Source organism: Panicum hallii, chromosome 2, assembly GCF_002211085.1.
Source record: "Panicum hallii strain FIL2 chromosome 2, PHallii_v3.1, whole genome shotgun sequence".
In the NCBI taxonomy this organism is placed as follows: domain Eukaryota; kingdom Viridiplantae; phylum Streptophyta; class Magnoliopsida; order Poales; family Poaceae; genus Panicum; species Panicum hallii.
Window position 1 is genome coordinate 54,804,471 of NC_038043.1, and position 25,303 is coordinate 54,829,773.

The 25,303-nt window shown below is 50.3% G+C and overlaps 8 protein-coding genes across 13 annotated transcripts; 5 read left to right on the top strand and 3 right to left on the bottom strand.

Moving 5' to 3' along the window:
• Positions 1-61: 61 nt before the first annotated feature.
• LOC112881327 lies at positions 62-4,654 on the top strand. Its single transcript, XM_025945994.1, has 3 exons — positions 62-113; positions 1,251-1,911; positions 3,401-4,654. The coding sequence occupies exons 1-3, from the start codon at positions 62-64 to the stop codon at positions 4,296-4,298; spliced, it is 1,611 nt and encodes a 536-aa protein (XP_025801779.1). The 3' UTR covers positions 4,299-4,654.
• Positions 4,655-6,510: 1,856 nt separating this feature from the next.
• LOC112881328 (SKP1-like protein 1) lies at positions 6,511-7,100 on the top strand. The gene is made up of 2 exons (XM_025945995.1): positions 6,511-6,642; positions 6,690-7,100. The coding sequence occupies exons 1-2, from the start codon at positions 6,511-6,513 to the stop codon at positions 7,098-7,100; spliced, it is 543 nt and encodes a 180-aa protein (XP_025801780.1).
• Positions 7,101-9,564: 2,464 nt separating this feature from the next.
• On the top strand, positions 9,565-10,257 carry LOC112881329 (SKP1-like protein 1A). Its single transcript, XM_025945996.1, has one exon. It carries the CDS (start codon positions 9,565-9,567, stop codon positions 10,255-10,257), a length of 693 nt encoding a protein of 230 aa, XP_025801781.1.
• A 2,008-nt stretch (positions 10,258-12,265) lies between these two features.
• Positions 12,266-13,060, top strand: LOC112881330 (SKP1-like protein 1B). The gene has a single exon (XM_025945998.1). It carries the CDS (start codon positions 12,266-12,268, stop codon positions 12,899-12,901), a length of 636 nt encoding a protein of 211 aa, XP_025801783.1. The 3' UTR covers positions 12,902-13,060.
• Positions 13,061-14,382: 1,322 nt separating this feature from the next.
• LOC112882633 (non-specific lipid transfer protein-like 1) lies at positions 14,383-16,263 on the bottom strand. The gene is made up of 3 exons (XM_025947726.1): positions 15,760-16,263; positions 15,509-15,535; positions 14,383-14,642 (listed from the first exon to the last, which is right to left on the bottom strand). Exons 1-3 carry the CDS (start codon positions 16,118-16,120, stop codon positions 14,503-14,505), a joined length of 528 nt encoding a protein of 175 aa, XP_025803511.1. The 5' UTR covers positions 16,121-16,263; the 3' UTR covers positions 14,383-14,502.
• Positions 16,264-17,693: 1,430 nt separating this feature from the next.
• Positions 17,694-18,062, top strand: LOC112881331 (protein PXR1-like). Its single transcript, XM_025945999.1, has one exon. The coding sequence runs from the start codon at positions 17,694-17,696 to the stop codon at positions 18,060-18,062; it is 369 nt and encodes a 122-aa protein (XP_025801784.1).
• An 822-nt stretch (positions 18,063-18,884) lies between these two features.
• On the bottom strand, positions 18,885-20,635 carry LOC112881849 (heavy metal-associated isoprenylated plant protein 23-like). Its single transcript, XM_025946744.1, has 2 exons — positions 20,097-20,635; positions 18,885-19,432 (listed from the first exon to the last, which is right to left on the bottom strand). Exons 1-2 carry the CDS (start codon positions 20,260-20,262, stop codon positions 19,119-19,121), a joined length of 480 nt encoding a protein of 159 aa, XP_025802529.1. The 5' UTR covers positions 20,263-20,635; the 3' UTR covers positions 18,885-19,118.
• Positions 20,636-21,734: 1,099 nt separating this feature from the next.
• On the bottom strand, positions 21,735-25,288 carry LOC112882831 (50S ribosomal protein L7/L12-like). 6 transcript variants are annotated; one of them, XM_025947985.1, is made up of 2 exons: positions 24,744-25,288; positions 21,735-22,340 (listed from the first exon to the last, which is right to left on the bottom strand). In XM_025947985.1, the coding sequence occupies exon 1, from the start codon at positions 25,237-25,239 to the stop codon at positions 24,754-24,756; it is 486 nt and encodes a 161-aa protein (XP_025803770.1). In that variant the 5' UTR covers positions 25,240-25,288; the 3' UTR covers positions 21,735-22,340; positions 24,744-24,753. The 6 variants fall into 6 exon arrangements, with proteins under 6 accessions (XP_025803770.1, XP_025803768.1, XP_025803771.1 ...); XM_025947983.1 differs by lacking the exon at positions 21,735-22,340 and adding an exon at positions 23,212-23,479; XM_025947986.1 differs by lacking the exon at positions 21,735-22,340 and adding an exon at positions 23,792-23,870.
• Positions 25,289-25,303: the final 15 nt, after the last annotated feature.

The following is a 25,303-nucleotide window of genomic DNA, read 5'->3' on the forward strand; positions in this document are numbered from 1 at the left end:
GTTGGTGGGGTTACGACGGGAGCCGTTTCCGTCATGTCAGTCGCCGTTCGGCGCGGGCGGGATGGGCCGGCCGTGCGCCTCGTGGTCTCGGGCGCTGCTCGCCACCGGTGCGGGTGGGTGGGAGCCACGCGTAGCTCCAGCCGGCGACGCGCGTCTCCTGTGCGGCCTGCGCGACGCGAAGCCATGCCTGGTCACACACCGTATGCTTGCTTGGAACTATCCGGCCTCGGTGACGTTCACAAGCCGACCCCGCACGGTGAGAGACGCTTGGTCAGTTGCTCGTCGCCTGAACTGTTTTGGACGGGAGGAGGAGGATCCACGGGCGCTGAATTTCCAGTGGCAGCAAGTTGGGCGCAGCCTCGTGGTCGGGTGGTTGGTGGGGGCCTGCATCGAGAACCTTCGATACGACGGTGCGGACAGTGACTTGGACGACAATGACCGCGTGATTGGCGCACCAGTAGTACTGGTGGTGTGGTCTGGGAGCGAGGACGCCGTCTCACCAACCGATCTGCTGGGACACCCCGACGTGACCAGCAAGTACATTTTCAAACGGCGTCTGCTCACGCCGTGAGCCCGGCCAGGCTAATGCCGCGGAAAACTTCGAAGAGCGACGTGGCGAGCGCCGGCGCGACGAGCGGCTGACTGGCCAGGAGATGCCTTTGGATTAGCCCCATTAAGAGACTGATTGGGCTTTAGTGGATATTTTTGTTTATCTTAAGCTGCACGTCGTGTCTGCTAATGACTTGTTGATGGAATGGACACCACAACTATATAGTATATGTATCTTTTCAGGAGACAAAATAAAACGTGCGAAAATGACTTCGTGGTCACACTTCACTGTCGAGGAGTGTAATCATCTTCGATTCGCAAGGGAGAAAAAGGTAATCCTCTCCACAATTTACTCTTTCTAATGGAATCTCAAGATGCAACTATCTGTGGTGTGGGCCACGCAGAGAAGTCCAACTGGGCTCAAAACTCATTCGGCCCACCAGCAGGACCCAATAAATGGACTCGTGCAAAGCCCACACCGCACCAGTGATCATTCCGACGGCAAAAGCGGTTTTGTCGTCGAGGCAGCGAGCGCAGTGGCGGCGGAGAAGGGGGAGAAGGCGGAGGAGGAGGGAGAGATGGGAGTGAAGGCCGCGGATGAGGAGAAGGGGGCTACCGTGGGGGAGAAGGGGCCGAAGCCGAGGAGGGAGCGGCGGCGGTGGCGAAGCACGAGAAGGGATCGAGGGGCGGCGGTGGGTAAGGAGCAGGGGGCGACGGCTGCGGCGTCGGAGGCGGCCGCGAAGAGGCGGTCTTTTCCTTCAGCGCCGCCGCCGCCGCCGCCGGGAAGGCGATCACCCTGGTGAGCTCGGAGGGGAAGCCGTTCAAGGTGTCGGAGGAGGCGGCGCGGCTGTCGACGGTCCTCGCCGACATGATCGACAACGGCTGCGCTGGCGGCAACATCCCGCTACCCAACGTCACCGCCAGGGCCCTCGTCACGGTGATTAAGTACTGCGACAAGCACGCCGCCGCCGCCGCCGCCAAGCCCGACGCCGACCACGGCGCCGCGGAGGGCAGCAACAGCAGCACCAGTGTCAACACCGCGGCATCCGAGAAGACGCTGGCTGAGTGGGACAGCAAGCTCGTCGACAACCTCACCCTGGACGCCCTCTACGACCTCCTCCTCGCCTCCAACTTCCTCGACATCAAGGGGCTCCTCGGTGCCGCCAGCCAGAAGGTCGCCGACATGATCAAGAGCAAGACACCGGCGCAGGTCCACACGATCTTCGGCATCACCAACGACTTCACGCCGGAGGAGGAGGAGGAGATCCGCATGAGAACCCCTGGGCTTACGAGGACGAGGAGCCTTGATTCGAAGCCATTGCTGCGCCAACATCTCATTGGATGTGCCGATGAGCCGATCTAGCAGTTCAGGTCTACTGCGGTAGTTCCTAGTTTCTGAATGATGTCCTAGTGCTTACTTCGTACTCGCGTTGTATCGGATCGATAGGTTCAGATGGAATCTGCAGAGCCTTTTCGTTTCGTCCTGTCGAAGAACAGAATCGAATTTGCGTTGGTGGAAGTTGCGACGTGCCTACCATTTCCGATCAATCTCCTGAATTGCTATATCTCTGTTGCATTATGTTCTAGTACTATCTTGATTGGAGGTGTCTACTGTTTAGGAGAGCACTCTTGATCTGCTTGCATGAGCTGAAATACGACCATGAAATGCTTGTCACATATGTTCAGTACATGCAAAATGGTGGTAGCATGAAGATGCAGTGAGTTTTATCGTAGGGTCTGTTTGATTCCTCTCGACTAAAAATTTTAGTCCCGCCATATCGAATGTTTGGACATCAATTTAAAGTATTAAATATAATTTAATTAAAAAACTAATTATATAAATGGAAGCTAATTCGCGAGATGATTCTATGAAGCCTAATTAGTCTATGATTTGACCATGTTGTGCTACAGTAAATATGTGCTAATAATGGATTAATTAGATTAAGTAGATTCGTCTCGTGAATTAGCACTGGTTTATATAATTAGTTTTATAGTCTATTTAGTATCAAATATTGGATGTGATGCAGACTAAAAACTAAATTAGCTTCTAGATCCAAATACCCCCTAATTAATTCGACTTGTGTGTTGCTTTAGCACATTCAGTTCAGTCAAGCAATGTGCAGGTTGCTGTACCTCTCTTTCTCGGGTATTCTGGAACTGACTTTGGTATAGCACCCCAGCCCCTGCTTGTGCATGTTCTGCATCCTTCGGTAGTTCTTGGTGCATGACTTGGCAACAAGTCAATAATTGGGGAAATATCTGTTCCATTGTGCTTGTTCAGTTGTTTTCAGTGAAGTTTTGAGTTGCAATGTGGACTAGCAAGCTATAGGATTTCAATACAAAAAGGACTGAGAGTGACAGCTTACTCAGTTACTCTGGATCCTCTCTATGTTTGATTCACACTGTACTGTTTCTTTTCTTTCTTTTTCATTCGGCCTCATGATCTAACAACTGCAGTGAGTAAATCGTCATCCACATACAACATTTTCAACTTGATGGCCCACAGGAACAGCAGCAGTGAGTACATCTTATCAATAGGAGGGAAAACGTGCGAGAATGACTTTGTTTTCAACTTTTCCGTAGTACACTAGTACCTGACAAATGGAAAAAAAAGAAGAAAAGAAAAGGAATCATGCGACAACAAATGGACCGCAGGACTGGGCCAGAGCGTAGTAACAGTACGCCCACAGAATCTCGCGGACCCTGCAGACGCTCAATTGGGCCTCAAAGTGGAGCTCGTTTCCATTTGGGCGTTCCATCAGTCGGAAACGAAGGAACGAACCACTCCGGCCCAGAGCCCAAGACCGCACGACCCTTCTTGCGGTCGAAGAAATGGAATGGCTGGTGCCAGCTGCCAGCCAACGCCTCCCCGCACCCCCCGGCTCGCGTATAAAGCAAAGCAACGCCGCCACCCAGGTCCCCCAACCCGATCATTCCATCCGTGCCCAGATCAATCACTCGACGCCGTGAGAGCGCCTAGGCGAAGCGAGGGTTTCGTCCTTGAGCGTGCGAGAGCGATGGCGGTGGGGAAGAGAGAGACGGGAGCGGCGGAGGTGGAGAAGGGAGAGTCGGTAGCGATGGCGGCGGGGAAGGGAGAGAAGGGATCTACGGTGGTGGAGAAGGGGGAGAAGGGATCGGTGGTGGCGGAGAAGGGGGAGAAGGGATCGGCGGTGGAGAAGGGAGAGAAGGGTCCGACGGTGGCGGAGAAGGGGAAGGGAGTGGCGGAGGAGGAGGCGGGGAAGGAGGTGGCCGACGGGGATATGATCACCCTGAAGAGCTCGGATGGGAAGGCGTTCGAGGTTTCGAAGGAGGCGGCGGCGCGGCTGTCGACGGTCCTCTCCAAGATGATCGCCGGCGGCTGCAGCGACGGCTGCATCAAGCTCGAAAAGATCGGCTCCGAGACCCTCGAGAAGGTGGTGGACTACTGCAACAAGCACGCCGACCCCGTCCCCAGCGCCGCGTCCAGCAGCAGCAGCAGCTTCCTCACCGCTCCATCCAAGGAGCTGGAGGATTGGGACCGCAAGCTCGTCGACTGCCTCAGCCAGGACGCCCTCTTCAACCTCACCGAGGCCTCCGACTCCCTCGTCATGGACGGGCTCCTCGACCTCACCTGCCGCAAGATCGCCGACCTGATGAGGGGCAAGACCATCGCTGAGATGCGCAAGATGTTCAACATCAAGAATGACTTCACAGAGGAGCAGGAGGAGGAGATTCGCCGGGAGTACGCCTGGGCCTTCGGCGACGCCTAGGAGCCTTTGGGTCCACTTCACGCTGCGCTAACATCTCACTGGATCTGCCGGCCTAGCGGTTCCGTTCTACTGCCTCGATCCTTTCTTAGTTGCGTACATCGTGCGGTGGTTTCTCGACTTGCTTCTTAGTAGTAGTTCATAGTTGTTCGGATAGGTTCAGGTCAAGTATTCGGTCGTAGCAAAGTCTGTTCATCCTGTCGAAGAGAAACAGGATCGAATGTGTGGTGGAAGTTTTGAGCTGCTTGCATGAAGTGATGAATGAACATAACATCCTGAATTGCCTGTCATTTCTGATCGATTCCATGCAACCGCTCTATGTCTGTTAAATGTGTTCTGATCAATCATGTTGTGGCTAGCAAGCACTCTTGATCTACTTGCATGAAGTGCTTTCCACTCCCAAAATGCATGTCATGTCTTGTTCAGTTCATCAGTCCCGTGAGATTGGCGGCAGCAATGGCTGCAAGCCTGCAATGCAGCATGATTACTCGATATCTGCAGTTTTGCTTGTATGATGCTGCAGTGAACACTTTATCCTAAATTTGGTGCTCTTTTTTAGATTAAGTTGCAGGATGTGATTGTTCAGTTCCAGTTAAAGATAGGAAGGTTGCTCTGTGTCTGTCAGTATTGTGGGGTGATGATTTTGGCATGTCGATCATACAAGCAAGTCTTTGCTTCTCTCTTAACTGATTCTGTTGCAACTAAGTTCTTAATCATCACTAGGGGTGTGTAATGGATAAGGATATACTCTTGTTAATATCCCTTTTATCGTAAGCCACGCAAGCTTGGTTTCCGTTATTAATAACTGGGGAAAAGCATTCTAATCCCAGAATTGTTCTGTATTCTTCAGAAGATGAGTTGGGCGCAAGCCAATGCATATTTGTTGCCTTAAGCACGATTTGATCATGGTATTTTGGTATGAGGGGCAACCAGGTATACAAATTTCATACAAATGCAGCATGACGTGAGAACTGGCTCTGTTTGTTCTTTTTTGTGTGTGTATACAGTATATAACTATCATGTGGGTTGACATTGATTGGGACATGCCATGAGATAATTTGTCTTGTAACGAGTTATATGCATTACCGACCTTTTTTTTTTGTCCTGGCGCTGCTGGCATGCAATTTGTGGTAGGCTGGTGGCATGCTTGCTCTATCTGCTATCTCTGCACTGGTCGGCTTGCATGAAGATGAAGTTAATATTTTACGCTAAGTTGGATGCTATCTTTGTTCAGATGCATTCAGTTAAACGTTGCCATGTGTGAATGTGTGTCTCTGAAAAGTTCTGGTACAGATTGTGGCATGTGTATGTATAAGCTTTCTCCGAAAGATAGGTTGCAACATACTCCTAAATATTAGTTTTCATGCATGAAAAGCAGAGGAACTCAGGAACAACAGTTCAATCCCAGAATGTGTTTCTGCATTCTTCAGTACGTGAGTTGGCAAAAAATGATGCTGACCTGGAGCATGTGTCTCGGTAAAGATTTGTGTTGTTGGGAGCATAGATTTTGTCATCGTAGTGCCAGGTAACTTGTTATAGAAATTTTCTAGTGAATGTAATTGTAAATTACTCTGCTATTACATTGTGTTATTTCTGGTATAGTTTTGTGACTTTCTCCCCTTTTTTCAAGGAATACGCAACTTTTTGAGAGGCAAAGGTTCAGATAGCAATTGCTTGTAATGAGTTAAAAGAAGAGGTGGTATGTACATGCATTTTTTGTGAACTCATTCTGACGAGGCCATGCCAAGCCATTTCATGAAGAATTCAGGTGACAGCAGTCAAGCCATGCCAACACTCCAGTTGAGTTGACACAACTGCCGTATATCAATTCCGAAAAAGATGTCAAGAATTCATGCAGTTAACTTTTCTTAAAAAAACAAGCGAGAAATGGAGCTGTTTCCGTTGGGCCCAACATTGGACCTCGGCCCGCGGGACCTTTCTAGCGTCCGAAGAAATGGAGGAATTTCCTTTTTACCGAGATGAAGAAATGTTTCGGAATTTTTTCGAAATGGATTGGCTGGTGCCAGCCAGGCAGCGACGTCACGCCTCGCCGGCTCGCTCCGACGACCCAGCCCGTCCAGCATGTCCTCGCGGGTATAAAGCGGCGCCACCACTGCCGCCGACTCGATCGTTCCGGCCGTGCCCACTCCCCCAACTCACCGCGAGAGCGCCTACCGAAGCGAGAGGGTTTCGTCGTTGAGCGAGGGACAGCGCCATGGCGGCGGAGCGAGAGAAGAAGGGAGCGACGGAGGCGGAGAAGGGAGAGGCGGTGGCGGAGAAGGGAGCGGCGGCAGCGAAGGAGGCGGCTGGCGGGAGGATCATCACCCTGGAGAGCTCGAGCGGGGAGGTGCGCCGCGTGTCGGAGGCTGCGGCGAGCCTGTCGGGCCTCATCAGCCGCACGTCGTCGTCAAGCTCCCCAATGTCGCGGCCCGCACCCTGGACACGGTGCTCGAGTACTGCAACATGCACGCCGGCCCCGGCGCCGCGCCCGCCACCAAGCCCGACTCCGCTCCCACTGCCGCGGCCGCCGGCGGAAGCAGCAGCAGCAGCAGCGTCGACACCGCGGCGACCGAGGACCGCACGTTCCTTGACGTCCTGTCCCTGAACGCCCTCCACGACCTCCTCATCGCCGCCAACGACCTCGAAATCGAGCGGCTCCTCGACGCCATCTGCCAGAAGGTCGCCGGCATGATCAAGGGCAAGACCCCCGACGAGATCCGCGCCACCTTCAGCATCGTCAACGACCTCACCCCGGCGGCGGAGGCGGAGTTGCACCACAAGTACGCGTGGGCCTTCGACGAGTAGGAACCTTCCAACCCACTTCGTGCTGCTCTAGCATTTGTTGCATCTCGCGATATCGATCAGCAGGCCTAGCGCGCGCCGTGTTCTACAGCGTCCTTTCAGGCCCATCCTAGTCGTTGCTCTCGCATCAAGAGCTTCAAATCCAGTCCGTGTATGCACTTGCTTAGCATTTTTCCTTTCTTCCTGTCGAAGAACAGAACCGATGCGTGCTGGAAGGTTTAAACGTCTTGCCTGAAGGGAATGAGTCAGATCCCGATTTGCCTGTCACTTCGGATTAATCTGATGAGATTGCTCTATCTCGGTCCAATTTTGCTCTACTACCATCGATCGATTGTGTTCTAGTTACCATTATTACTGTCGATCTGCTCGCGTTCCGTGATGATTATTTATTCCCAAATGCGTGACATGTGTTTTTCAGTTCCATGCGATCGCTGGTAGATCATTGCTCAACCTCTGCACCGCTGCTTGTACTGAATATTTTGAACTTATTGCAGGATGAAGTGAGTGGGTGGGATGACTTATCCTGATGTGCCTGTGACTTCTGGTTAAACCCATGAATTGTTCTGTTTATGTCCAATGATTTCCACTCTTAAATCGGACAAGGTGTTCTAGCTAGTACTCTTGCTCGGCTTCCATCAAGCTAATATAAAATCCTGAACTGCAGGCGTTGGATGTTCAAATCCCACCCACTTGGTTGTAGCATTACTGCATGATTACTCTATCTCTGTAGTGACCTGCGGTGTATGGATACTAAGCCAATATTATGTCCTAAATTGATCGTTGTGTAATTGTGTTTGTTTTCAGTTGAATAATAGGAGGGTTAATCTGTGCCTGTCTCTAGCCTTCTGGTACCGACCTGGAACTGGGAGTGTAAAAGATAAGGTTCTCTCTAGTTTGTTGCAACTAAAAAATACGGCGAAACTAAATCTTGCACTGAATTATAACCTTGTGAAGGATAACGATCTTATCTTGCTGTTACGTAGTATAATTCAGTTTCAGACTGCTCGGTTTCCAGTTTGAAATGAAGAGGGGAATAGCATTCCAGTCCCTGAATAAGTTCTGCTTCTTTCAGTGCATCAGTTGGCAACAAACGATGCTAAAAATTGTTGTTCCACTATGCTGTTTAGCATAGTTTTGTCATGGTAAGGCGGGTAGCTGGACTATGCATCATTGATTAAAAAAGCTCCAGTTTCAGTCCGTGGATATTTCACAGTCCCTTATTGTTGGCATAGTTTTTCCCTGTTTTTATTGTGAACACAGAAAGAGAGACTTGGGGGCCAGCCTTTAGTTTGCAAAACTGACAGTTGCATCCATTTTTTTCGACTGTCTTCTGCTCTTGTGAATAGGCCTACCAGTGAATGCCATGATTTGACATGGCTCGGTATAAACAGTTATTTGTATCGAGTAGCTTTTTTTTGTATGAAACGGTGCCACGTGACGCAGAGGCTATATATCGCATATGTTATAAAATAATGATCCATTATCTGAAGATGATTTTGGCCCAATTAAATTTTCAGCCCCGCTCTTTCTCTTCTTCCTCCTTGCGCCGCCGGTGCTGCCTGGTGGGGTTTTGGGTTAGGGTTAGGGGTTTCGGGGTTCTAGATTGTCGGGGTGGAGTTGCCTTCGGCGTGGCCGGCTCTAGAGGAAGGTTGCCGACGACAGGGTAGCGAGCGGGTTGTGGGCGGGGCGGTGAGGCGGCGGGAGCCGCTGGCCTCGGGGTACGGATGACAGCCGGTGGTCCGTGGTTGTGGCAGGAGTCACCGCGAGCGCACTGTGGTTGCGGCCGGCGGCGCGAAGATGAGCAGGGTCGGCGGTGGCGTGGGGGCGAGAGCTGGTGGAGTGAGGAGAAGATGAGCTCGCTCCTGGGCCGTGTGCTTCACGTGACCATCACCTGAAGCGATGATAACCACACTCGCCGCAAGATACAACTAATGAGAATTCAGATGAACTTGCAACACTCTCTCCTCTGGCAAACCTGCGATCACCGTCTCTAAATTCAAATTTCAAAAGAAGATTTCAGTGATAACAACTCAACAAACAAGCCACAGCATTACAGAATTACAGTAGTGGAGTTGGCACAACTGCAGTACATCGCTATACTTTAACAGGAGACCAAAAAAACGTGTGAAAACCGACTTCCTTTTCACCTCCTTCCCTCCCTCCCGGATGGGGAATGGCCACCTCTTCCCAACTGGCGCAAAGGAAAATGATATCCTCTCGAATTCGAAACGGATCGCGTAAGCCGAGTGAAAGCCCAACACTGACCCAGAAACGTAGCTCGTCGGGCCAGACCGCAGGGCCCTTCTTCCTTCTTGCGTCCGAAGAAAATGGATTGGCTGGTGCCAGCCAGGCAGCCAGGCTTCGTCTCGCCCCGCCCCGAACCCGTGAAGGGCGGGTATAAAGCGGCGCCACCGCCGGCCCCGAGTCCCCCGACTCGATCATTCGTGGTTGCGTGAGCGAGAGCGCGATGGCGGCGGAGGGAGAGAAGAGGGGAGCGATGGAGGCAGAGGGAGCGGTGGAGAAGGGAGGGGATGTTGCGGCGACCTCCGAGAAGGGGGAGGCGGCGTCGGCGAAGGGGAAGGGAGTGGTGGAAGCGAAGGAGGTGGCCGGCGGGAAGATGGTCATCCTGAGGAGCTCGCAGCCGGAGAAGAAGCGGTACGAGGTCCCGGAGGCGGCGGCGCGGCTGTCGATGCTCATCGGAGAAATGCTCGACGGAGACTGCGCCAACGACGACGGCATCGTGATCCCCGTCACCGCCAGGACCCTGGACACGGTGGTCGAGTACTGCAGCAAGCATTTCGAGGCTACCAAGTCCAACTCCGACCCCTTCGTCGCTGCCGCCACCAAGTCCGACCCCAACCCCAGCGCCGAGGCCAGCGTCGGCGGCGGCGTCAACACGGCGGCGTCCGAGAACCTGGAGGATTGGGACCGCAAGCTCGTCGACCGCCTCAGCATGGACGACCTCTACGACGTCATCCACGCCGCCAACTTCCTCGACATCAAGGGGCTCCTCGACGTCGTCTACCAGAGGGTCGCCGACATGATCAAGGGCAAGACCCCCGAAGAGATCCGCGCCACCTTCAACATCGCCAACGACTTCACCCTGGAGGAGGAGGCGGAGTTGTGCCAGCAGTGCGCCTGGATCTTCGACGCCGAGTAGGAGCCTCTGAATACGCTTCATGCTGCTCTAACATCTCGCCAGATCTGCCGGCCTAGCGCGCGTTCCGTGTTCTGCTGCCTCCTTTCTTTCTGGCGTCCGTCGTAGTGGTTGCTTCGTAGTTGTCTCGCTTTGATAGGCTCAGATCAACTGGGTTTACGGCCTTCTTAGCATTTTCGTTTCGTCCTGTCGAAGAAGAACAGAAGCAAATATGTGGTGGAAGTTTTCCTGCTTGCCTGAAGTGAATGAATATCACATCCCGACTCGCCCGTAATTTCTGATTGATCTCATGAAATTTCTCGATCTGTCCAATGTGTTCTAGCTAGTAATTACTGTTGCATCAGATGATTGAAAGTGCATGTCATGTGTTGTTCAATTCCATTCGACTGTTGGTAGTATCATTGCTCAATCTCTGCAGTTCTGCTTGTGTGAAGTTGCATTCGAACTGCTTGCATGAAGTGAGTCCTGATGTGCATGCCACTTCTCTTTAATCCCCTGAATTGTTCTATCTCAGTCCAATCAGTTATACTTGAGTTATACTCTTGATTGAACGAGAAATAGTCTGCTTGCACCATTCTGAAACGGATGCCATGTATCATGTATGTTCAAATCCATGCACTTGGCTGTACCATTACGGCATGACAACTCTATCTCTGTACTGTGAGTGTGTGACCTGTTTTCGTTTAATTGCATTCAGAGGAAAAAAAAGAGTAGAGCTGTCTTTATCATTCTGGTACTAGTTTGGGCATGTGAAATATTTGGTGAAACTAAATTTTGTAATGCATAAGGATGCTATGTTTCTCTTACCTTTGAGTATAACTCAGTTTCAGACTCTGCTTGGTTTCCAGTTTGGTGAACAGGACAATAGCATCCCAATCCCTGAATATGTTCTGCATCCTGTTTTAGATGATGATGTTCTGCATCTTTCAGTACATGAGTTGGCAACAAGTCATGATATTAAGAAAATGTGTTCCATTGTGCCGCTGTAAAAAGTTTCATGCAGAATGACATGGCAACTGGCTCTTTTTGTTCCGTGTTTTGGATAAAGATACATACCGTATATCCTCCTTCTTTTCTCCTTTGATTTCATATGGCGTGAATGTGACATGTTCTGTGTGAAAATCGTCATCTCGAATTCTAAAACAACATATAAACAGTCACTTAGCAGTATAGCATGCATGGTACTAGTGACAATTCTGCATTTTCCCTGGGAGGAACTCTACTAGTATGACATTAGAATTTAGAACTGACTCTGTTCAGTGGGTGTTCGCATATTGTGGGTGTGAGTGTGACACAGTCATTGCGAAATGCCATGGGATTAAACCTGTGTTGTACTGCTTAGTTTTAGCACAATTATATCTTAGTAACTCTGGGCGTAATGGATAAGGATCTTATCTTGTCACTTCAGTTTCATGGATGAATTGAACAAGAGGATTTGAGGAAATGAGTTGGAAAAAAATGGTGCCACCCTAGAACGTATGGGTTGGACTTTCAACTTCAAGTGTTGCATTGCGTTATTTTGAGCATATTTTTTTGTTTAGTAAGGCGAGGTAACTTTTTTATAGAAATTCTACGGTGAATGGCATGTGAAACTACTCTGTTTCTAAGGTTTCTGATGTAAACCACCATGCACTATGCAGTGTTGAACGGTTTCGCATGACAAATTGCGAAAATGGGCCGAGAGAAGCCCATCAACACCTCCAGAAACGAAAGCTCGTTTACATTGGGCCCACTGTTCGGAACGAAGAAGCGAATCCATTGGGTCCACAGATCGCAGGACCCTTCTTGCGTCAGAAGAAATGGATTGGCTGGTGCCAGCCAGGCAGCCAGGAGGACTCGTCTCGCCCCGACCCGACCCCATGAAGCGCGGGTATAAAGCGGCGCCACCGCCGGTCCCGACTCGATCATTCCCGGCGTGCACACCCCCACCCACTCACGGCGACCGCGCCTAGCGAATCGAGGGTACCATCGAGCGAGCAAGAGGCCGACGGAGGGAGAGAAGAAGGGAGCTATGGAGGCGGCGAAGGGAGCGCCAGTGGAGGAGAATGGAAAAGGAGCGGAGGGAGCGGCGGGGTCCGATGAGGAGATGGGAGAGGTGGCTTCGGAGAAGGGGAAAGCAGTGGAGGAAGCGAAGGAGGTGGCCGGCGTGAAGACGATCACCCTGCAGAGCGCGGACGGGGTGGAGCGCTGCGTGTCGGCCGTGGCGGCGGAGCTCTCGATGGTCCTCAGCGGCACGAACGCATGCGCCGACACGGTCATCCCGCTCCCAAATGTCGCCACGGGGAAGACTCTGGACACGGTGATCGAGTACTGCATCAAGCACGCCGCCGAGCCCATCATTGGCTACTCCGACCCCAGCGCCGCGGCCGGCAGCAGCAGCGTCGGCACACTGGTATCCGAGGACCTGGAGAAGTGGGACCGCAAGCTCGTCGAGGGCCTCAGCGCGGACGACCTGCACGACCTCCTCATGGCCGCCAACTACCTCGGAATCAACGGGCTCCTCGACGTCGTCTGCCAGAAGGCCGCCGACATGATCAAGGGCAAGACCACCCAGCAGATCCGCGACACCTTCAACCTCACCAACGATCTCACCCCGGCGGACGAGGCGGAGTTGCGCCAGCTGTACGCCTGGGCCTTCGACGAGTAGGAGCCTTCGAACCCACTTCGTGCTGCTCTAGCATCTCACATTCTCACTAGATCCGCCGGCCTAGCGCGCGGTTCCGTGTTCCACCGCGTCCTTCCTCTGGACGCGCATCGTAGTGGTTGCATGGTTCGTAGTTTTCTAGCATTCTCGTGTAGATATGTTCAGATCTACTCGGTCTACCACTTGCTTAGTGTTTTCGTTTCGTCCTGTCGAAGAACAGAATGGAACGTGTGGTGGAATTTTGAACTGCTGCCTGAAGGATGAAGTGAATGAATATCCACATCCTGATTTTCCGGCCATTTTCCGATTAATCTCATGAAATTGCTCTAGTTTTCTCTGCACTAAGTGTTCTACCACCATCGATTGATTGGGTTCTACCTGTTGCTGCTGATCGTCTTGCATGACTGGCATGATTCGTTTATTGCCAAAATGCATGCGATGTTTTGTTCAGTGCCATTGGCGGCAGTATGATAGCTCAAACCTCTGCAATTCTGCTTTTATTTAGTTGCAATGAATAGTACTTTTAACTGCTTGCATAAAATGACAGAATAAAATGCCCTGATGTGTCGTTATTTCTGATTTATAACATGATTTTCTCTATCTCTGGCCAATCTGTTCGACTACTCTTGATCGTTCTGCTTGCATGAAGTGAATTTATACACATGTAATGTAATCCTGAAATGCGTGCAATTGGTGGTAGCATGGCTGGTGTCTGCATGATTACTGCCCTATCTCTGAAGTGATCTGCTTCCATGAAGATGGAGCAAGTATTCTATCCTCCATTTGATGTTGTTTTTATCTGATAACATTCAGTTCAACAATACTAGGAATTTTGCTCTGCATCTCTGTCTCTAAGATTCTAACACTGATTTGGCATGTGGGTCATACAAGCATGTCTTTGTTCTCTCTAAAATATTTGAATGCAACTAAATGCTTGTTCTATCACATTTAAGTGCAATTCAAGTTAGACTGTGCCTAGTTTCTGAGTATGAATTGGTCAGGGGAATAGCACCGCAATCCCTGAACGTGTTCTGCACCTTTAAGTACATGAGTTAGCAACAGGCCATAGTATTGGAAAATAGTAATAGTAGTATATGTATTCCATTGTGCTGTTTTGGCATAATCTTGTCATGGTGACTGGTGATGTGGAGTAGCTGGCTACCGAAATACATACAGAATGACATGAGAACAGTTGACTGATTGTGCCTTCTCTGTTCTGGATACTGAACATGCAGTTTATTTTTTATTTCTTTCTCTTTTTTTGCCATCATGTGGCGCGAATGTGACGTGTGGTCAGTACATCTTAAACATTGCATAAATAGTCACCTACTAGCTTGCTACGTGATACGAGTGAAAGTTTTCACGGAGAGGCAGTGTGATAACTGTGTTTGTTTTCCTACGGTTTAGACCTGAGCACATGAAACTGTTGACACTGGGCTAGCAAGGCCTGAAAATAAACTGCAGGCAAGGTACAAGCACAAGCGAAAATAAACAGCAACAGCCACCCCCAAATCAAGTCTCACTTAATTATGGCACAATGCGGGTACACATCACGAGATTCACAGCAATCCACGAACGAAATCATCATGTCAACCAACAAATCTTCAGAGGAAGTAGTAAGAGAGCAGAGGCGCGGCCACAGCGGCTCCTATGGCGAACGCCGAGACCGGTGACCGAGCTGCCGCCGACTTCGATGTGCCTGGGCTGTTAGCGGCCGGTGCCGATCCAGAAGAGGGTGCAGGACCTTCAACATGAAAGCGGAGTAGTGAGACGACGAAAGATCACACAGCTTAAGGGACAAAAGGTCACTCATGGCGGCAGGAACCCAAGTTTTCTTCAGTTTAGAACTTGTGTCAGGGGATAAATTCAGATAACGTTCAGAATTTGAGGACGGAATTATTGCTTATCAGTGAGCATGACATAATGTGACCAACGGATTTCCACATCATTATCTTGTGACACTTGCCATCCCTAATCAGCAGTTTAGATCATTTAGTAGGCGTGCGAGTTAAGATGGACTTGATGGATCAAAATTGGCTGCCACCTATGGTGGTCACGTACTATGGAATTGCTATCGGTATCTAGAAAGCGCTAACACCTGTCACGCTATGCAAGTTTGGTTTCATTCCAATGAACGGACTAGTCAAATTAGTACTAGTATACAAAGGAGAAAGGTGCCATCTGGCCTAGAGATGTTAGTAGTTCAGATTAGTACACGTTATTGTCCTATCAATTAAGCTTTTCACATTCTGAGCGTTCAGGCTTCAGACAATGTGTCAATGCGTCAAGAACCATTTTTGCTGCTAATAAAGCTAACACTACTGTCACCATCTAGCCACAATTTCAGCCCTATTTTTGACCAAAAATCGTACATAGGATTTCAACCGGACTTTTCTGGTCGTTTCAAAGAAGAACCCCCCCCCCCCCCCCAAAAAAAAAACCGTGACCTTTGGTGCTTGGCATCTTTTAGACTAAAATAAAGTTTAACGTTGTACTGAAATAAAATGAACTGAAATTTCGCAAAGTAGATCTACTAAAAATAATTCCAAAATGGATAAATCATTTTGCAAAAGCTGAACAAGTAAAAGAGGACAGAGGAGTATCTGTTACCTTCAGTAGGAGCGCCGGGCATTTTGACTGCAAGAGAAAATAATAACACATTAAGCCAAAAAAGCTAAGATCTCAAGAACAAAAAACCAAAATGCAACATGTAGAGTTTTACTAATCACAAATTAATACGTGAAACAAAACTACATCGAACTGGCCGATATATTGTTTCTTTTTAAGAAAAGGGTTCTTGTCTCGGCGGGCCAAAAGAAGCAGCATCAGCAGCCACGAGATGAGGCTGTGGTAGTGCTTACTGTTGCACTTGCTGAGGGCGGCCGGGTTCTCGCCGCACGCCGCGGGGAGCGTGGCGGCGCGGGTGAAGTTGATGGTGGCGCCGTTGTTCTGGCCGAGGGCGGCGCAGAGGCAGGTGACGGTGGCCGGGCTCTTGAGGGCGTCCTTGACGCCGGCGCAGCACTGCTTGGCCGGCCTGGCCTGCGTGCTCCGCTGCTGCACGTACGAGAGGCACCCGATGAGCCCGGTCACCGCCGACGAGCAATCCACAGAGGAAGCCGGCGCCGGCGCCGGCCCCTGCGACGCCGCGCCGGACGCGAGCGCGAGGACGGCCACCGCGGCGGCGGCGAGCAGGCACGGCATGCCGAGGCCGAGGCGCGCCATGTGGATGCGGTCGGTTGGAAAGGGGAACGCCGCGACCGCCGCGCGAGGGGATGGAGGCTGGCTGCGGAATGTGGAAGTGGGAGGGAGGAGCTGGCGCCGGGTGGGGGCGGCGGCGCGCGGGTTTTAAAGGCGGCGGAGTCGTCGGCTCGGCTCCCCCGTGGCCAGCGCGGACGACGACGAGGTAGTATAGGGTGCCGTTGGCGTCGGGCCTAGGGCTAGGGGAGACGCGCCTATCGGCATCTGCGGATATTCAGTTGTGCGCTACCGCAACACACCCTCGGCTAACTGAAAAGATTAGAGGAATCCGCGAGGCGCGCGCACGTCGTCCGCCGCAGGATCCGCTGGCGATCGCGTCCCCGTTCTTCCTCCTCCGCCACCACACGGGCATGCAGCCTCCCAGCTCGCCAGGGCCGCGCCCGCCTGACCAAACGGAGGCACCGTGCGCCGCCGTAACGTGCATTCGGCCGCTGGCTGTTTGTGTTTGCATCGCCATTTTCCGCTACACGTTTGCAGCTGCCACTGGCCAGCAAGAATTGGTGCGATCGCGTTCGCGCGCAACGGCATGATGCGGCCATGTGATGGATCGGATCATCTTCCAGGCTGCGCGGCCGCTGCACATGCTTGGGCATCTGGCCCGGGGGCGATTCAAGTATAAAATTGTTGCGCCGTTCATTAATCCTAACGCATGCTTCCATTTGTTGTTTGGTTATCTTGCACGGTAGCAGGGTCGATCGATTGCTGTGAGTGAGATCTCCAGCTAGCACTGATCACTAGTTTAGCGAAGGAAGGCTAGAGCTGGTATTTAACAGTTGTTTATCAGCTGGTCACCAATCTCTCGCATAAAAAACAAACACTTAACAAAGGGAATATGCATGTATGTTTAGCGAACAGCAACGGATTGTACAACTGGAGGCACGTTTACCATTTTGTCTATAATAATATGCATACGCCTGCTGTGAAGCTGTCCCCTGATGGATCCAAATGCTGTCTACAGTTGACAATACATGCCTTATCTATTCGCCAAACGACGCTATTTTTTTTCTCAGAGATACCGATAGAACAATTGGCGATGCTACATGCAAGCTAAGCTCAATCTGAAATGGTACAGTAGAATTGAGCGCACCACTCTGTGAAGTTATGCGCTCAATCCGAACCATATACAGGAAAAAGTTGGTCGTGTTAAGACACAATGATCGATCTACTGCTCATTAACTTTCCTAAGCTCGTTCCCTCTGCAAGAAGAATGAAATGAAACCCAGATTAAGATATTTGAACTAGCTAATGAACGTGTCATTGCTAGCTCAATCATTTGAGTATATTGTATCCTGCAGTGCGTGCTATATAGCTGGGTAGTCAACAGCCGGCCGGATGACCAGCTTGCTAGCTACCTGCCATGCCTAGAGGCGATAACCTCAAAGTGCACATCGATCGCGATGGCCCTCAGCGCCGCATATTTAGCCAACAACCGGTGCCGCTTGTACGTACGCTCCAAGATGGTACGAGGAACAACCCCATGATGTGCTTTACCGTTAGACGCCGGTGGCGCGTCGAGGAGCGCCGTCGGGAAGAGGAGATGAAGAGGAAGAAAGATGAAGAGGAGAAGACGTTGTGCTTCCGGATTCGCAGGAACATGGCGGTCAATGAGATGGAGGAAGGCAGGAGGATCAGGATGGCCGAACGTGAGAGGGCAGCGAGGGACGCCAAGGCGGTGGCGAAGGGGAAGGAGAAGAAGAGGAGGTTAGAGGAGGAGGTGAGGAAGGAGCGGGAGAAGATGAGGAAAGAGGAGGAGGAGAAGAGGGCGCGCGCCGAGAAGCAAAAGCTTAAGGAGAAGGAGCGGAAGAAGCGCGAGGAGGAGGCGAAGAAGAGGCGTGAAAAGGAAGATAAAGAGAAGAAAAAGAGAAAAGAGGAGTCCAAGAAAAAGAAGACCAGAAAAATCAGCTAGTACCGTAGCCTCGTAGGTATGCAGAATGTGTCAGTGCTCATTATTGCACTTTCCTCTCTTAATTCAGTTAATGGATGTGGCATGATATGATAGTATTGTTCATGAATGGTCAGGCTAAGGGGTGTTCGTTTCCGGGTACCTAAATTTTAGAGGGGTCACATTAAAGAGAATCTTATCATTTAGAAGTATTAAATAAAGTCTAATTACAAAACTAATTGCAGAACCCTAGTGCTAATTCGCGAGACGAATCTAATGAGGTATATTAGTCCATGATTAGCGAACAATTACTGTAGCATCACTGTGGCAAATTATGGATTAATTAGGCTCATTAAATTTGTCTCGCGAATTAGCATCTAGCTGTGCAAAAAGTTTTATAAACAGATTTTATTTAGTACTTCTAAATAGCAAGATTCTCTTTGATGTGATGGGTCTAAAGTTTAGATAGGAGGAAACGAACAGCCCCTAAGTGGCTAGCTACCGTGTGTGTGTTGGTTGCCAGCTCTTTTTATCCCTTACATGACCATTCTCGTCGTCCTACTGTCTGTCCTACACGGCCGGCGAGTAGATGGAATCGTCACCGGCCGCGACTTGCCGGCTGGCCCGGCAGGCGAAAGGCCGCGACGGTCTGATCTGTTGTTGGGTCTCTCAGGTGGACCGCCGACCCGATGCTGAACCACAACGGGCTGGCATTCGTAACAAGAGGCCCCGCGTGGCTCGTCCGTTCTTTCCAATTCGAGGGCTGGAGCCCAAAATAGGCCCATACGATGTCCAACTCTTGTGCCCGTGTCCAGCTCCACATGTCAGTGGCGACAACACCAGTCATACGACGATTTCAAAGTTTTTCAACGGCAAACAAATTCTCCTGCCGATACACGTCGATCACGGGGCAGGCGGATCATAAGCAGGGAGCTACATAGTACTACCAGCTAAACGCCTCGGTACAAGCGATTAATTTAACACTCATAACACTGAGCAGACCAAACCATGAACATTCACCCGATCTCTGGTTCTCTCTCGAGAAGCTGCAACATCATCGCCAACCTCTCCTCTTCGTCCTCACATGACCGAGCAGGAGTTTGGGTTCTCGTCGTTGAACATGTCGGTGAGGTGGTCGTGCGGCCGGCCGAGCTGCTGCTGCTGCTGGACGCTGGGCACGTAGCCGGGCTCCGCGCTCCGGACGTAGCCCGGCGGGGCGCGCTTGTCGTAGGTGCCGGCGACGTACGGCTGGCTCACCAGGCTGTAGGGCACGTACGGCCAGATCTCGGCCTTCTTCCCCGTCGACTGCGCCTTCTTCAGCACCTTGCCGGCCTCCACGTACCCGACCACCGTCACCTTCTGCTGCTTCCGGTTGATCTCCACCGACTCAACCCCTGAAAAAAAAAAGGCCATCAGACCGTGACAATCTAAAGTTCAGTTCACCGGCAACCTAGTGTGTAATGATGAACGGTGATGCCCATATGAAATCTGAATTTTGACATTTCTCTCAGTTTCAGCGAGACTAAAACGTTTCAGTTTCAGAACGCCAAAGCCACAGTGCACTGCACTAGCTTGTTGCAAGTTTTGTATGCCGGCTCAAAGGGGGACGGCGGTGCTCTGCATCTCTACAGTAAATCCGGTGAGGTGACGAGAAGCAGCAGGTTTTGCAGGCAAACCCATAGAATTTTCAGTACGTATACTACTTATTTCTTACAAATCGACGAGGCTTTTGGATATGAGAACTGTTTAAGATTTGGGAATACAGAGCAAGCCAGCCAGCTCTTTAGTCTTTCCTGCGTGCCATATGTTGCAGTGTTTTTCCTTTGGTTGCTTGGACAGTGGAACGATACTATCTGATGTACTGCTATTCAGTGCTAGAAACAAGTTACAGATGCGTGTTTTGAGGCTCTTGGTTATTTATACTGTAGTTTTTAACTGACTAACATTTCAGTGGACAAATGTCACATTGAAACGAAAATTTGGAGAGCACTTTGAATTTTTTTTGGAGCACGCAATGCAAAACATATCAACAGTCATCAAGAGAGAAACAGAGAGGACCTTTCATGGAGGAGAGGGCGCTCTTAACCTTGAGCTCGCAGCCCTCGCAGTCCATCCTGACCTTGAGCTCAACAGTCTGCAGCTGCTTCCTCTTCTTCGTCTTCTCGTGGCCATGGCCCCCGCTCCCTCCCAGCAGTCCCGACAGGTACTCCAAGGTGCCCCCCATGGCAACTCGCAAGAACTCACTCACACTTGCAAGGCACACACCAGCACCGGTCAGAAGCTCTCAAGAACTAGTACAAGAGTACAGAGAGGCCAAGCCGGCCATTTATACGCTCAGCAGCAGCAAGCCAGCAACAAAGCCTGGTGGGCAGTGACGGAGTGACCGGAAGCGACAGAGCCTTGGAAAAGGACTATGGCAATGGCCAGCCTCTCTCTTTCCATACAGCAGTTTTTGCGTTGATGTGATGAGGACAAGATGAAACCAATGGCGTGAGAAAAGGGGAAATCAGTGTCTTGCTGAAAGAGAGGGAGAGAGCCCCTGATGAGAGCTACAGTGCCTCTCTATGGTCTATGCCTGTCACCCTGTGTCTGTGTTGCCAACTGTTATAGTAGCTATGTGCAGGCACTCTCTCCTGTCCATAGGCCTTTTGAAAAGCAGATGGCCAGGGCCAAAGCTGTGAGCTGGAGAAAGCTACCAACACCAGCAAGGAAAGGCCTGCCATGGCCCATGGTAAAGACCAGCTGCAGGAGCAGAAAGGTCTCCAGAAGGGAAATGGGAGCAAAGAGACAAACCGAAAAGGGAGGTGTGGTGCCACTGTACAGTCTGGACTTGACGCAGATATTTGTTGCAAGAGAAGATAATGCTTTGGATCGATCTGCAGTAGATCAGTAGATGGGGAATGGGAAGTATAGCAAGCAATCAGAGCTGTATTTCCTTCTCGGTTACACGCATGCGGCCTGCCGGTTGTTTTGTTTCAATCTGAATTAACACTCCGCTGGATTCATGTCGTGCCAAGGATCGAAAGGAGGAGGGACGATGCCTGCGTCGCACCAAAACCGGCACGCGTTCCTATGTCGATCGAGTTGAGCTCGTGCCGCGTAGCACGCAGCACCTACGGCCACGGTTGGTGGCCGGTGATCACTGATCACTTGATCAGGAAGAGCGCCCCAGGCGACGGGCGCCACATGCCGAGCCAGGTCTGCCGGCCTCGCCTCGCGCTCGACCCGTCCTGCGTTGGCGCCTTTCCTTTCCATCTCGGGCGACAGACAGCCGAGCGGCACTGTCGCCGGCCGGTGTCGCGTTGCTGCACCAAACTCTGATGATTCATCATGGCCCGAAGCGCAGCCGCCGCTCCCACTCGGAGTCGGCGTAGCTTTCGATCGGTTGCCCACTTAAACGCCGCACTGCCTGCTAGCTATCAGTCCATCACGCAGTGCCGCGCTGTCGCCATCTACGGCGGGTGCGCAGCGCCGTTGGCCTTGGCCAAGAAACACAGTGAGGAGGAGACGCTGTTGGGTCAGGCCGGTGATCTCTGGACCACACCACGCATTATGTACCGGTCCTGCATCGCCGTTTCACCACCATTCAGGTGTGTTTTTCCCCCCTGACTGTCAGGTGTGGTGTTTTTTTTTTGTTTAAAAAAAAGAAAAGCATTCAGGTGTGGGGAGCAAGAGCAATCATCCAAACAAGAAATGCACCTGACATATATACATGAGATTAAATCTCAACTCACCAACTGCACGACTGTCAAATGCGACTTCGATCAGTGAAAACGGCGAGCGATCAAAATCCCGACAAGCCGAACATCTGGCCTAGGTAGAGGGGGGGCGTAGATTTCAGAATTGACTCCGCACCAACCAACCGCGATGGCGACGCAGGGTAAGATCACGAGATCCCTAAGATCATCGTTCCCACCACACCAAGAGACCCACCCCCCCTCTGATCATTGCAGCTGGCAGCGGACCAAGCATCACGTCGCGCTCTCGCATTGCAGCCGCGGTTGGACCTGGGACCGCCCCAACACATGGTGGAAAATTACATCAGCGGTAAGAGCAGCTGATGGTAGAAGAAACTGCTACCATCAGGACTCGTCAAAAGAAAACATATGTGGAAAATTGAATGTGCACCAACAGGGTAAAGAACGACAGCACATTCAGTGAAGAAAGAGCAAGAACAGAAAAGAGGATGAACTGCTTCTCTATATGGGAGCTTTTGACGCCAGCTTGTTGAGTCTCGCGCAGCCGCCAGACTGGGTACCTCGTCAATGTCCATAAGTTGCATGGCCCAAGAATAAATGTATCCTGGTACATTTCAAACAAAAAAGAACAGAATTGGAAATGTTTTTTTTTGTTTCAAATGAAAACATCAGTTCCATTCGGGGGAAAGTATACGAAAACAACAGTTTTGTTCGAACAAAAGAGTAAATGCATCAGCAGCTTGTCTGCATCGCAGCAATATCCAAATCCAAGCACTACAGCAAATGCTGTGCTGCTCGATAAAGTAGGTGGAAGCAAAATCAAACAGTTTGTATTGACATCCCGTAGTCGAAAAACTGCAGTGGCCACGGAACCACCAATGCTGATCATCAATACGTTAGAGCCTTAGAGGTGTCTGCGTGCCCACTGTCCAGGCCACATCAACAGCTGAACAGCAGCTGCAGTTGTTGCAACTTGAAAGCTCCACCAAAGTACAAGTACAAAACAACATCACAAGCAACTATATCACGAACTGGAAACCATAAACTATCAGTTATGTGATAGTGAAGCTCCAAGCCTCCAACAAGAAGGCTACCAGAGGTAAATAACCAATGAGATGCTATCCAATGGAAAAAGAACGGCATTATCAAACATCAACCCTAGTTTTAACGGGTCCTCAGACCTAAGAAGGGTTCACATAAAACAAAAGCTTGGCTTGCAACATTGCATTCCCATGGTTTCAGAAGCACTTAATTGATCAATAATACTATACTCTAAGTACTATTACATCCATACTACATTAATTGGTATACTAAGGAACTCACAAGTTTGTACCGGGTAAATCCTCAGAGCTTCAAAAGCAAGCTACACAATCAGTTTCATAGACATCAGCTAGTGCACATTACAAACCTTTGCTCAAAACTTGCAACATGCAGCATCTCTTTCTTTTCTCGTGAACACGCAAAACATCCTGGTATTGCATTAAGGGAGTGCACGATGCAGCAACACACAAGATCCTTGAGCAGTTCAAGCTAGGCAGGGTACAAACAGGGAAATTTGCAATGAAACATACCAAAACCTATTACAGGAGAGACTTTACAGATTGAATGATGCAACATAGGCCAGTTTTTCTTTCCCTAATTTCCAAGAGCTGACTTCTATAAATTCTACATTACAGTTGAGAATTGGCAGACAAATATGGCTGCAGAGACGATTGTTGATATTCATGCACTTCAGCATGTGACCTGCCATCCGAACAAGCACTCTACTAATATCAAAAGAGTTTGAACACTGTAAAAAAAACAATCATTCAAGATTCCTGTTTTCTAGCTTACAAGCACACTCTGAGAATGTACAAGATTTCGCATGGTTTAACTTTTCCAATTTGTTCACAAAATACATATACTTTTATTTGTGTAAATATTACTCATGCGACTCATCAAAGACCAAATTAAGAATCAAACACATAGACATCTACAACTCTCATCAAGGCAAATTAATACAATTCAGCAAAAATGTTTGCTTTGCCATTTCCAACTACAAAATAAGTTCTATTATGGTGTTCATTCATTACAAAAAGAATCACCTCGGCGATTGATTTTGAACAATAACCTTGCAGTCCAGTAGTCTATGACTCTGTCATAAACCATCCAGGAGAATAATCATTGTGTGATTAATCAAAAGAGAATCAAGGTCAGAAGTATCACGCAGCAGCACCTTTATCAATTGCTACGGCTACTTAATGATCGATATTTTTATTTTCACCTTTACCATATACAACACCTTCATGTAAACTACATCTTTGGACAGAATTATTCAAAACTGTTAAAACACTATAAACTTGTGGTGCACCCATGGTATCAGGTACCTTCAACTCAATGTGCTACTTGTATATCACAAAAATGCCTTCATTCTTTATGCCTTCAACCCCAACCAAATTCAGTTAACCAGACCAAGTCTCAGATGCCTATGAACAATTGAACATGTGAATGTCGAAGTCACCATTCATTTCAGGCTAACTTTAAACAATCGTTTTCGTTGTCAGGCTAACCTTAAACAATCGTTTTCAAACAGCACATGAAATGGACAGAACCTATGGCGGATACCTGACAGAACATAAGCTTTACCTTCAATAATACAATAACAAATAGTTTCATGCACCAAAACAAAGAGAATGGATGCATTTCACTTGAGCACCACTCGAAATGAACAAATAATTCAAACTAGCATATTCTAGCCACCTTATACAGTAACTCAACAACCACTACTCCGGTCTGGCTGCTCAAACCAATACAGGCTAGTAATATATAGCATAGCGCAGTAACACCTTATTGTGTGATTCCGGAAAAATGTATCACTCATATCAGTGATTAAGCTTGAGGCTAGTCAAAAGCTACAAGAACGCAATACCCCTGCTCGGCCGCTGCAATTCCATCAAATTCCAATTCAATTAAGGAGCACGCGTACGTTGCATCGTCTAAGAACACTAGGAAAAAAAAGAGGCGACACCTTCGTGGGATCACTCGAGTGCTACGGCGGCGCCGGCGGCCTTGAGCTTGGCCGCGAGCGCCTCGGCCTCCTCCTTGGGCAACCCCGTGCGAACCACGACAGGCGCCTTCTCCACCAGCTCCTTCGCCTCCTTCAGACCCAGGTCCGTCACCGCGCGCACCTCCTTGATGATCTTTATCTTCGCCGCAGCCTCGTACTTCTCGATCTTCACGTCGAACGCCGTCTTCACCGCCGCGGCTGCCTCCTCCGCTCCCGCCGCGGCGTCCCCGGCCCCGGCCGGAGAGGCGCCTCCGGCGGCCGCGCTGGAGGTGAGCGAGAGGCGGAGCTTGAGGCGCAGGAGCGCGGCGTAGTCGTCCAGCTCGGCTGGGGAGAGGGCGAGGAGCTCGTCCGCGATCCGCGACAGCTTAGGATCCTCGCCGGCGGCGTTCGCCGCCGCCGTGGAGAGGCGGCGGAGCCGGGGGACCAGTTGTGCGAATTTGGAGAAGAAGAGTGGCATTTTGGTAATTACAGTGATTACGTGGTGGGGCTTAGGGTTCGAGCCCGTTTCGGACGACGAGGCT

What these genes read in the sequence shown, in the direction of transcription:
- LOC112881330 (XM_025945998.1), top strand. Translation starts at nt 12,266, where the DNA reads ATGGAGGCGGCGAAGGGAGCGCCAGTGGAGGAGAATGGAAAAGGAGCG.
- LOC112881328 (XM_025945995.1), top strand. Translation starts at nt 6,511, where the DNA reads ATGGCGGCGGAGCGAGAGAAGAAGGGAGCGACGGAGGCGGAGAAGGGA. An exon ending in TGGAGAGCTCGAGCGGGGAG is followed by an intron (nt 6,643 to 6,689) that starts GTGCGCCGCGTG and finishes GGGCCTCATCAG; the next exon opens with CCGCACGTCGTCGTCAAGCT.
- LOC112881849 (XM_025946744.1), bottom strand. Translation starts at nt 20,262, where the DNA reads ATGGGGGGCACCTTGGAGTACCTGTCGGGACTGCTGGGAGGGAGCGGG. An exon ending in CGCCCTCTCCTCCATGAAAG is followed by an intron (nt 19,433 to 20,096) that starts GTCCTCTCTGTT and finishes TTTTTTTTTCAG; the next exon opens with GGGTTGAGTCGGTGGAGATC.
- LOC112882633 (XM_025947726.1), bottom strand. Translation starts at nt 16,120, where the DNA reads ATGGCGCGCCTCGGCCTCGGCATGCCGTGCCTGCTCGCCGCCGCCGCG. An exon ending in CGCCCTCAGCAAGTGCAACA is followed by an intron (nt 15,536 to 15,759) that starts GTAAGCACTACC and finishes TTTCTCTTGCAG; the next exon opens with TCAAAATGCCCGGCGCTCCT. An exon ending in GCCCGGCGCTCCTACTGAAG is followed by an intron (nt 14,643 to 15,508) that starts GTAACAGATACT and finishes TTCATGTTGAAG; the next exon opens with GTCCTGCACCCTCTTCTGGA.
- LOC112881329 (XM_025945996.1), top strand. Translation starts at nt 9,565, where the DNA reads ATGGCGGCGGAGGGAGAGAAGAGGGGAGCGATGGAGGCAGAGGGAGCG.
- LOC112881327 (XM_025945994.1), top strand. Translation starts at nt 62, where the DNA reads ATGGGCCGGCCGTGCGCCTCGTGGTCTCGGGCGCTGCTCGCCACCGGT. An exon ending in GCTGCTCGCCACCGGTGCGG is followed by an intron (nt 114 to 1,250) that starts GTGGGTGGGAGC and finishes GCGGTGGGTAAG; the next exon opens with GAGCAGGGGGCGACGGCTGC. An exon ending in TGTGCCGATGAGCCGATCTA is followed by an intron (nt 1,912 to 3,400) that starts GCAGTTCAGGTC and finishes GGCTGGTGCCAG; the next exon opens with CTGCCAGCCAACGCCTCCCC.
- LOC112882831 (XM_025947985.1), bottom strand. Translation starts at nt 25,239, where the DNA reads ATGCCACTCTTCTTCTCCAAATTCGCACAACTGGTCCCCCGGCTCCGC.
- LOC112881331 (XM_025945999.1), top strand. Translation starts at nt 17,694, where the DNA reads ATGAAGAGGAAGAAAGATGAAGAGGAGAAGACGTTGTGCTTCCGGATT.